Genomic DNA, 10,683 nt, shown 5'->3' with positions numbered 1-10,683 from the left:
ACCCCATGCACGGCAGCGCATGACACATTTGAGATGGAAAGGAGCGGCATCTCCAGTTTCAGCCTACTGGGATGGAAACGTCATCCAAAGTTGTGATTTTTTTTTTTTTTTTTTTTAAGACAAAGCGATCTCCAGCCAGCTTTATGTTCATCGAGTCCACTCAGCTATTTACTCGATCATCTTTACCAGTTAGACGCTACAACAAACAAGATGGACGAATTTGACAATTTCACCGTGCAACAAAGAATGGTGTTAGACTGTTAGCAAGAAGCGAAGCCATTGGCGGCCATCTTGCATTGCCACCCGCTAAACTGGAATACAGAGCCTGACATTAAAGGCTTTCTCTTCTCTTTCGTTCACTCTTTCCGTGCAACACTTGGTTTAAATGGCTCATGAAATCAGATACAGGCGCTTTTATCGCTTCACCGACACTTGGACAACTGGAGCAATTTGCAAAGACGGACGCCATTTAAGGTAGCTTGACATCATTCCAGTAGACAGCGAGTGTATTTGGAAGAGTTTGATGCTGTTGATGCCGAAAAGTTAGCACGCCGAAATGCGGAAACGGTGCCTGCATAGAGTCCATTGTGAGTCAAGCCTGTCAATGGCAAAAGTTACAATTTGATGTCAACGGCCTTGTAATTATTTTTATGATTGACACGTTCGAGGAGATGAAGTTGAACACGTGGTGGTGCTTTTTCCAAACACAGCAGATGACGGTCGACAGGGCAACGCGGCTACAAGTCATTCCAGTGCGTTGAGTCTGTTAAGCCGAGTTCAGCCGGACTTTACATAGAGCAGCGCCTCCTGAACTCCTGACCTCTCTCGTGAAGCCATGTGTTGGCCACTGAGCAAACAGACAACGGGACCATTTTTCACTTCCGGAAAAAGCCCGCGCAAAATCCCGACACCCTCCGCACTAGATAGGACACGATGCAGGAACATGCAGTGGAGCAATTACTATGGAAGCATATTGCTGCCACACCTAAAAAAACAAAAACAAATTCTACATGACATGATACTAAAATGTGAGAAGTAATCACGTTAATATGTTATCACATTCAAAGGTGAAATATCACGGAAAACCCTAAAAATGATCACATTAAAAAATAACACGTGATAACGTGATAAGTGCAATTTTGATTAAATGTAGTTGAATTATCACTTTAAAATGTCAAATTTATTAGTTTAAATCCTGAAACTTGTCAAGTTTAAACCCTGCTCACTGATCAAGTTGAAACGTGAAACATCTAAAAGTTTTATCATGTTTATGACATGTTGCTGAACTTTCTTTTCCTGGTCTGGCAGCAATATGCTCATGTAAATGACATTTATATTCCGTAATACAACAACAACAACAACAACAAAAAAGACGTCAAAGTCTCCAAGCTCACCCCACTTGCTCCCTAGCAGGACGGGACAGGCGGCGTGTAGGGTTCGCTCGTCGCCGTCTCCATCGTGGTGAAGGTTGTGCCAGAAGACGGCCGAGCCCTGCATGGACGCAAAACAAGTCGCCGAACTTGAATACATTGATTTCTCCGCTGCGTTTTCGCGTTGTTTTCGGTCTCTATGGTGAAAATGCCAGCGTGTGTTGTTGTTATCCTTTCGGCTTTTCCCCTCAGGGGTGACGTGCAGTTTTACCATAAAGGTCCGGGAGAAGCGCTGCATGTGCACATTTCATCCACAAGAATGCGATTCTACATTTTCTCTGAAAAGGCATACCTCCGAGTGCTACTCAAAGATTTGTCTGCATCATGTTGTCAGAACCATCAACAATGAAATGAGAGTAAAGCCCATCAGGACAACATTTCACTGCGAAATGTAAACATACAGTGACAACAGCGACGTTAGTTCTTCATTGCTCCATACGGGGATGCTAGCATAAAACCGCGCTAGCATAAACACGCGCACTGATAACGTTGCTTTCAGCCCAAAAGGAACAGAAGCTGTCAGTAGCGGTGGCAACGTAAGATGGCGGCCGTCTGGCAGGGGGCGACGTAAGATGGCTGCCCTCTGGCCTCTGCCACGAGGGGCCAAATTGCTAGTCCGTGGCCACGCGTTGCGTTCGGTTTGGAAAAAGATGAAGAGCGAACCTTTACGGGCCAGGCGACAGCACCTGCTCTGGGGAAGACGGTGGCGCCTCCTGCCGCCACGTTGTTTAACTGCAAGCACAAAGGTGAAGCCATTCAAAGCCGCGTGATGATTTTCCTTGACCAAGTGAAGCGAATTCAAGAGTGCTTTACTGACATAAAGCAGCCAAGTGGCGATTCGGTCTCCTGTTCCCAAATATGCGAAAGGTTTGGCAACTAATTTCTGTGAAAACATGACACGACGTTTAGACGATGCAAAAGCGGGCCGTCATCCACGTGCTGATCCACTTCGACGGGAGAAGCAGCTGCTGTCATAAAGTCGAGGCAATCTTTTGTACATCGTAGATTGAGTTTTGTATGTGTCACAGTTTGTATTTACCCCCTGAAAGTCGACATGTGGTTCATACTGTCCTCCCACGCCATAGTTGGCCACCTGCACAAACACAAAGTTGAACACTCACAGTTGTGTTTCTGTGTTTTTTTTGTTTACGTCGAAAGGCGGGAAGACCCGTGGGAAGAACTGGACCTGCATCGGCTCCGCAGTGGACATGTCCAGGCCGGTGATGTAACCCACTTTCTTGATCACCTTGTTCACCACCGTGTACCGGTCGTTGCCCAGCCAGCAGCTGAGGAGCGAGTTGGAGGAACAAGTTAGGACGAGTACACAAGCGACGCTGAAGCGAAGCAAATGTCTGTCAAGGTTAAACAAAACAAAAAATCCATCAAGTAATTAAGCCCCTATCCTACCGAGGGGCGAACATTTCCCAAAAATGGAAAAAGTGGAAAAAAGTGGAAAAATGCGCGTCACGTCAGAGTTCGTCAGGGTTTGTTCAAGGTTGCAAACGGTGGCCAGACGGTCGTACTTTTTTTCGGAACATGTTCAAAATTTCCATGCGACATGAAAAATCACAAACTGTTGCCGAACATTTGCGACATCGAACGAGCCCTGACGAACTCTGATGTGAACGCGCATTTTTCCACTTTTTCCGTTCGCTGCCTTCGAAAACACACGTTTTCACAAACGTTCGCCGCTCAGTGAGATTACTGGAGTACGAGTCAATAAACATTCAGTGAAAAAAAACTAAAGCAAAAACAATAGCAATGTGCAACTTCAGATATTGGCCAACAACTGAAACAATCTTTTTTTTTGTAAAATAACAAATAAAGGCAAGTTTAGCAGCAAGAAATGATCTTGAAGGAACGTTAAGACCAGCACAAAAGGAGGCGGTTGCAAATAATGAGATTTGTCCATTGACGCCTTGTAATCGATCTTAGCTAATTATGTGTTTCATCATCAATGGGAGTTTCCCACTCATATAATTAGTAGTTACGTTGTTATTTTCTACGTGCTTGTTTTGCGTAATGTTGTTGTAGCTGAAGTCCAGTTAGTGTTTTGTGTTCATTGCTGTATAATTACAGTACATTTACTCAAGTAAATGTAACATGTTACCAGCACCACACAGGCGCATGCACGCAAGCCCCTACGCCCCCGTGTGAGCGCTTGTGTCCACTCGGTCGTCCTTACTTTTCGGAGATTCTGACTCGAGATTTTGAGCTGTTTGTGTTGTTTCCCACGTAGGAGCGCGAGAGCTAGCTCGGCCGACGAGAGACAGCCAGAGAGAGAGAGACAGAGAGCCACGGCGCGGTAAGTTGCACTTTTCACAATTCTTCTAAAAAAAACTCCTAAACATGTTTCTCGGAAAACGATGCTCCGTCTTTTGGACATAAAAGCGTAGCGGACTGACTTTGGGTTTGGCCAACTTCTTGATGACTTCCAAGTCCCTGTCCGACGCCACGTCGTAATAGCGGACGATGCGAGGAACGTTCCACAGGTCTTCCTCTTTGACGGGACCAATCAGAAGGCTGGGATGGCCGTGGTTGTCGTGGTAACGGCAGAAGAGGCGGCTCCGTCTCCGCGGCGTCTGTCAGAAAGATGGTCGGAGAGGGTACGGCTTTCCGGCCCGGTGAGTTCGCGGCGGCGTCGTCTTCTCACCAACTCGATGCTGTCGCCGCGACACAGACGCTTGTACACAGCCTTGTCGAACCCACTTCGAACCCTCCCGGGTGTGGGAGGCGGCGCCTCCTCGTCCGTCTTTGGTTGCGCCAGTACGTACTCAAAGTACCTGAGATTCTCTCTGCCTCGCTGGTTGTTGGAATCTAAAGAAGCAAGGCCAAAAACGAACAGTCAGTCCCCGCCAGGAGCCTCAGCGAGGACGACGACGACGACGAAGTAGTCCAAGAGAACGATGCGGAAGGAGGTAGCCGGTAGCCGAGCGCGGGGGGCCGTACGGACGGAAGGCGGAAAGGAGCCAACGGCCGAGGTGGGCGGCGACCGCCAAAGAGCGACGGGAGAAGGTGGAGCGGGATCCGCCACGGTGCGGCAGATGACCACAGCTCCACGAAAGAGGCGACGTCTGAAGCAACGGGTTGACTTACAGAAAGTGTTGTCCAGAAAGTGGAAGTGTTTTGGGGTTTGATTTGCGGCCACAATTTCTGCTCCAAGAACAAAGTCTCACTTTTCAACTTCAGATTTTTTGAACACTTTTGAGTGGCTGATTTGAACGAAGATAGCACAAGCTAGTCGGGAGGTTACAAGGACCATTTTGATAGGGAAATCCGAGACTGTCGGCATGTGTCCGGGGGATGCTAAGGTTTGGCCTAGAAGATGTCGCTTCTGTCTACTCACCGATGGCCAGCAGCAGCCTGGTGGACTGCAAGGCGCGTTCCAGATCTCCTTGCTTGTAGAGGGCGTAGCTGTGGTAGTCCAGGAGGGTGACGGCGTCCACGTTTGCGGGCGTCTCGCCCTGATACATCTGCCTGAGGGCCTGAGACATCCACAGCTCGCTGCGGTAGAAGTCGTTGTCCTTGTAGGCCACCATGCCCAGGTCGAAGCAGTCGTCCACCGTCAGGCTGCTCGGGAGCAGAGAGGTTCCTGTCGGTTGGTGGACGGGGACTCTACTTAGGACTTCCGGAGTCTGGGCCGGTATGTGCCAACATGATTCGTGCCCCGAAATGTCGAGTAAACCCCCAACTATTCAAGGAGCGCGAGCGGAGCGGAGCGGAGACAGTCTCTCACTGTACTTCCCCGGCGGCTCCGCGTCAAAGCACCGGTGGCAAGCAACATGTCCAGGAGGCGTCCCACGTGGCGGGCCCGCTCACCTGGCAGCTGCCCTTTGGCCAGGGTGTCGGTGTCCAGCTCGTACGTGTCCTGCAGCCTCAGGAGGGCTTCGGCCACGCCCGTCTGGTCGCCCTCGTCGGGGAGGCGCTCCCTCTTGGCGCTCAGCTCGGACACGAAACCTGAATGGCAAGAGGCGCGCCGTCCAAACTCACTGGTGGCGTGTGGAGCCGCGCTTGCGACTTGAGTACACGGGCGCCTTCTCACCGTTGGACACGTTGCTGCGCACCAGGCTCTCCAGGTCGCCCCACTCTCGGTTCATCCTCTTCAGAAGTTTGAAGGCGTTGACGGGGTGGCCCAGGAAGCCTTCGGGGTCCTGGATGGCAAACGCCGACAGGTTGGCCAGCTTCTCGGCCCACCTGAGCGCACGCACGCACGCACGCACGTCTGGTCGGCAACGTGAACGAATTGACGCCACGGCGGCCTTGAACGAACCTTTTGATGCTCCGCAGTTTGCCCTCCTCCGCTCGGATGTAATCCTCCAGCGAGGCCAGCAGGTCCTGCTCCGTGTGCAGCAGCTCCGTCATGTGAGCTGATGGCGCATGCACTCCATTGGTGGGGGAAAAGGACTAAGCCCAACCACCAATAGCAAAAACTCCAAGAATAATTGTTGACTCCCACAACAGGGTTTTGTGATTGCATTTAGATAGTGCAAGACGTACAAAGTAAAGCAGAGGGATCGTAAAGCATCAACAGCATGCTTCTAGCACGTACACTCTCATGGACCCATGGTACATAAACTGCATTTGGCGGTGCACACCATTACACAACAACAACAGAAACACCTTCACCTGAGGCTGATCGATAGTTTTAGCATACTAGCTTGATTGATATGCTGGTGCTGATGTGAAATCACACGTGGGTTGAAAAATATCCACACGAGCGCGTTACAAAAAATGGGCATGAGTAGAGTACGGGGCAGGGCAAATGGTACGTGAATAAGAAGAAGAAGAATGGAAATATTTGAGCAGACTCACCTATGGACGTGTAGTATTCATCGGCAGCTGAGGAGAAGCTGACGAGGATCAGCAACAAGTAACAGATGGCCATGTCTAAACGGACCATCGATTGTTAAGAATGACGGTACTTGCAAATATTGTTCACGCTTACTAGAACACCTGAGCCTTCTTTGGGATTCATGACAAGAGCGGGATGGTAATTGATTTATACGGAACACTTGCAGCCACACCCCCAGTAATCAGAGGGTGTGCTCACTTGGGCAACGGCATCCTCCCTGATCCTTTTAACCCTGAGCTGCTGAAAGTTGGGAGTCAACCCGCAAATGTCACCAACGTTTACGCGTCTTTTGGGGGCTTGCAAAGGAATTCCAGTTCATCCACATTCTCGTCTCAAGTGACAAGAGCGCCACCTCTCACCGTGCACTGCTGCCGTCACAAAATGAAAGACGGACGTGACCAAAGACAAACGAGCTGTCCGAGGGAGTCCGACGCGTCCTTTCAAGCTTTCGTGCCGGGATGGACTTCGCTTCTCGAAGAAAATACAAAATAGATTTCCCTCAAATATTATGTGGAGGTGTCGCAACGCATGTGGGTGTTTTCTGCGCTTACCTTCCTTATCGCTGACGTGAAGTCATTCGCGGAGGAAGGAATTTCATCATCAGTCTCACTTGCTTTGCACTCTTGGACTTCATTGATTTATGCCCGATGATCTTGTCGCCGGTAAGGCCCGGGGCCAAGTTGGGCCGGAGTGACCTGTTCCACATTTACATACATAATTGAGTCTCTCAAGAGCTTTGTTCTCGTCGGCTCGACCTTTTTGACTGTGGTGCATATTTGGCGCAACCGCTTTACATGGCTCACGACCAAAAGGGAACACCGCACCTACGCCGACGTACGGCGGGGACGGCATCGTGTTTCGGGGACGTTCTTCTTCGACAAAACACTCAGAGAATGTTGATTTGTGACATCCCGTTGATCTAGTTCATGCACAGGCGTCCAACGTCGGGTCCTCCTACCAACCTGATTCGAATGATCAGCTCATCGGCAAGCCTGATCACCATCCCAATCATTTGAATCAAGCGTGTCGGAGGAGGGAAACATGGAAAATTTGCAGCAAAGTGGCCCTCGAGGACTAGATTGTTGGCTCCGCCTTCTGCTCCGGGTCATCGTCAGTTTAGTACAGATTACTCTTGTTTTGGTTGTCAATGTGGAGGAGGCTTTCTGGTGCGCCGCAACACCCCGAACACTCCTTGACTCTTCGCTTTGTCGCCGAGCGGTTTTCGTTCTAAATTAAGCGCGACTTCATCAAGATGCAAGTGTTCCCTTGGTAGATTTTCGGGTCTGGAGGTACAAAGAAAAAATGAGCATACGAGTCCACCGCAAGCCAGTTGCGTCCACTCGATCAAGACCGCACGAAGAAGCCTGGCAAAGGCATTCCACTTCCGCTTCCACCAATCATGTTTGAAAAGGCTTCTTTAGATTGTTTGTTTTTCATGCGGTTTTGAACTCGAACCGTGTTTGCGCCGCGACACAAAACTTAGCAGCTTTAATTGATCATAATTTATTGAGTTGAGTCTTTCAAACATTTGGCGGAATGACAAGTCCACAGTGAGGCGAATTCAGATCAAGTCTTGGAAGTTCCTCGTCGTTTCCCTCCATTACGTCGATGATGTCTGAGGAGTTCCGGTTTGAGTTTGTGCTGCGAGCAGACGCAAACGGGCCGCTCGGAAGTCCCGTTGCGAGTCTGCCGCGCTCAGTTGTAGCCGTAGCCCGGCAGCGGCAGGTCGTGTCCCTCCTTGGCCTCGAAGAAGGTGTAGGACAACGTGATGGTGTCCACGCGAGCCATCCTGGGGTCGGTGTCAAACTCGGGGTCGATGTAGAAGAAGACGGGCATGTCCACCTCCTCGTGCGGGTTCAGGCGCTGCTCCTCGAAGCAGAAGCACTGAGCAAACACACCAGTGGACGAGAGGCACCGTGACGCACGCCGGCTTCTTGCCGCCGCTGGTTGCGCCAGCTCGCTCCGGCGTGCGCAAAGTATACAGGCGTGCGCGGGCCGCGTGCGGGCGCCGCGCTTTCATCTTTCGCTTAAATTCAATGTACATAAATAAGTGGTCAACCGGAATTACATAACTAGAAATAACAGATTGCAAAAATTGTTCCGTTAAGAAACTATATTAGGTTTTCTGTAGAGATATTTATTCAATGATCTCATTGCATAATTGTTTACCTGATTAATTTGGAGGAATAGTAGAGTAGCCTATTAAATATCAGTAAAGTAAAAAAAAACATCTTGTTAATTAAAAAAAAAAAAAAAAAAAAAAAGGGCTAATTGGTTAATTAATGACTTGAATTAATGAAATGTCCATTTCCCTCTTTCTTTTGACCTGGTCGGGCCCATGCGACCATTTTAAAAGTCAAACGCGGCCCCTGAGCGCAAACGTTCTCCAAGCGCAGCCTACCTGGATCTTGTTGAAGTACTGGCCCGCGTCGAAGGGCACCACGTTGTAGGTGGAGATGCCAATGATGGGCTGGTCTGTGGGGTTCTTGGCCCTGTAGAAGGCCAGCGCCGTCTCCCCCGGCACCACCTGCACCACAAGCCGTCAGCGCTCGGCAAAAGCCGCCACGGCCGCGTCGGGCGAGCGTCTTACGAAGATCTCCGTCTGCTGAGGTCTGAAGTTCCACTGCATGCTGGCGTGCGTGTCTGCGTTGAAGGTGATTTTGATGACGCGCTCCTTGACGGGCTGCATGCCGGCCACCGCGTCCGAGTCGTGACCGGCCACCGCCGTGCCGCCGAGTCCCGTCGCCTGGCGGGGAAACAAAGCCCGCGTCACAAACCGCGTTGCCGCTTCCGCGCTCCCGCTGCATGCCGCATCTTTTCACTGCTGCTGCGCCGCCATGTCGGGTCAAGCGGCTCTTGCGTCAAGGTTTAGCATTCACCTCTTTGCTACGTTCCATTCTTTAGCCAGTCCAGGGCGGTTGGCATTAAGCTGGCAAACTTTCATTCGTTTATGGTTTAACTGAGATTGACACAACTGGGCTGCGTCAGAAATGTTGCAGGACAGGCCTCGCAAATGCTACGCTGCAACCAGTGCGACACCCGTCCTGGAACTTGTCCGAGTCACCTCGCGCACGCCCTGGCACACACGCTCGCTCGCTCGCTCGCTCGCTCACCTGGCAGAAGAGCCTGTAGAGCGGCACGGCGGCGTAGGACAGGCCCACCATGGCCACGCCAGCCGCCGCCACGTACGTCAGCACCGTCTTGTTGCGAGTCTTCCGCTGCTCCTCGAGGCTCGGACGCTTTCTGCTCTTGACCCCGCGGCTGTGGACGTGGGGGCCCAGGGGGATTCTGCGCCACAGGAAGTGCAGCGGCCTCCTGGCGTGGCAGTGAAGAGCCCTCAGGCATCTCGGAGGCGGGAGGACCGAGGCCCCGAGGCCGCGCAGCGACCGGCGGAGGAGCGGGGTCAGCAGCATGGCAGGAAGTGGATCACCTGCATATCGGACAACGGGTCAACACTGACAAGTTTGGAAGTTTTTTATTACACATTCATCCATTTCTATGTGCTCATTACAATACAATACCATCTTATGTACCTAGCGCATTTCACAACAGCTGCAGCTGCAACAAAGCACTTTACATACAAAAACAAAATTAGGGTTAGGGGTGCGCTGCAGCGGGGCACACCTTGGAACGGTCGCCAGCCAGTCTGGGTCAGGCAGACTGGTCGCTGCTTAATGTCAGGACACCGTCAATTATGAGGACGGTGTGATTATCGATGCATTCTTAAGACACTCGCATGTCATGGCAATGATTGAATTTATGATTACAATTTCATTACAAATCTGTCACTCTTTAAAAAACCAAACAGTGTTAGACAGAATGTCTGACCTGCAAGTGTCCACAGTCCTGCTCGTCCGTTCGCTCGGCACGAAGGGGAGGGGGGTCACCTGGAGTGAATCAAATCTCGGAATAAAGACGCTTGATCCACATAACAAAACCACGAGCAGATCATTTTTGATTCACCTTGTTGTCATTCACGGGGAGAAGAGAACAAACCAGCGGGCATGTTTGAAGACGACACATTACACAAGGATCGGGCGTGCTACACCTACAATCTTCCGTCTCCGGTAGCGAACACAAAAAGTTCCGCTTTGGGTAAACAAAACTGATTGGCAACAAAAAATTTTGTTACACTGGGTACGACGATGGAAGACTTAAACATGAAAATAAACACTATATTTTTCACTTTTAGATGCGTGGATTCAGCATATTAAAAAAACGTATTTCTTGGGTCGTTTGAACAGAATTCGGTTGAGCACATAAACCTTCCACTTTGGATTTAAAAAAGCGCAAGAAAATTGAATGTCAGATTGTTCAAGCGAATGATTGAAATTTTAAATGTAACAATAATTATTGTGACACTTTTTTTTTTTAATGAATCTCAAAGAAGGCTGGCGATGA

General features: G+C 50.2%; 2 protein-coding genes across 3 annotated transcripts; both read right to left on the bottom strand.

Annotated features, from left to right (window-relative positions):
• Window positions 1-49: 49 nt before the first annotated feature.
• On the bottom strand, window positions 50-6,106 carry LOC147128735 (prolyl 4-hydroxylase subunit alpha-1-like). 2 transcript variants are annotated; one of them, XM_086016376.1, is made up of 13 exons: window positions 5,701-6,106; window positions 5,473-5,624; window positions 5,250-5,387; window positions 4,777-5,000; window positions 4,084-4,247; window positions 3,836-4,012; window positions 3,616-3,680; window positions 2,617-2,716; window positions 2,470-2,523; window positions 2,248-2,313; window positions 2,094-2,162; window positions 1,395-1,491; window positions 50-847 (listed from the first exon to the last, which is right to left on the bottom strand). In XM_086016376.1, the coding sequence occupies exons 1-13, from the start codon at window positions 5,905-5,907 to the stop codon at window positions 789-791; spliced, it is 1,572 nt and encodes a 523-aa protein (XP_085872502.1). In that variant the 5' UTR covers window positions 5,908-6,106; the 3' UTR covers window positions 50-788. The 2 variants fall into 2 exon arrangements, with proteins under 2 accessions (XP_085872502.1, XP_085872503.1); XM_086016377.1 differs by having other exon boundaries at window positions 4,777-5,022; window positions 5,701-5,893.
• A 1,663-nt stretch (window positions 6,107-7,769) lies between these two features.
• cox11 (cytochrome c oxidase assembly homolog 11 (yeast)) lies at window positions 7,770-10,530 on the bottom strand. The gene is made up of 6 exons (XM_086016381.1): window positions 10,246-10,530; window positions 10,111-10,169; window positions 9,396-9,712; window positions 8,873-9,028; window positions 8,684-8,809; window positions 7,770-8,166 (listed from the first exon to the last, which is right to left on the bottom strand). Exons 3-6 carry the CDS (start codon window positions 9,693-9,695, stop codon window positions 7,978-7,980), a joined length of 771 nt encoding a protein of 256 aa, XP_085872507.1. The 5' UTR covers window positions 9,696-9,712; window positions 10,111-10,169; window positions 10,246-10,530; the 3' UTR covers window positions 7,770-7,977.
• Between the last annotated feature and the right edge of the window lie 153 nt (window positions 10,531-10,683).

The sequence above is a fragment of the Filicampus tigris genome, chromosome 19 (genome assembly GCF_054856515.1).
Source record: "Filicampus tigris isolate MCC_2025a chromosome 19, RoL_Ftig_1.0, whole genome shotgun sequence".
In the NCBI taxonomy this organism is placed as follows: domain Eukaryota; kingdom Metazoa; phylum Chordata; class Actinopteri; order Syngnathiformes; family Syngnathidae; genus Filicampus; species Filicampus tigris.
The sequence above is the reverse complement of the archived record's forward strand: the minus strand, read 5'-3'. Positions and strand labels throughout refer to the sequence as shown.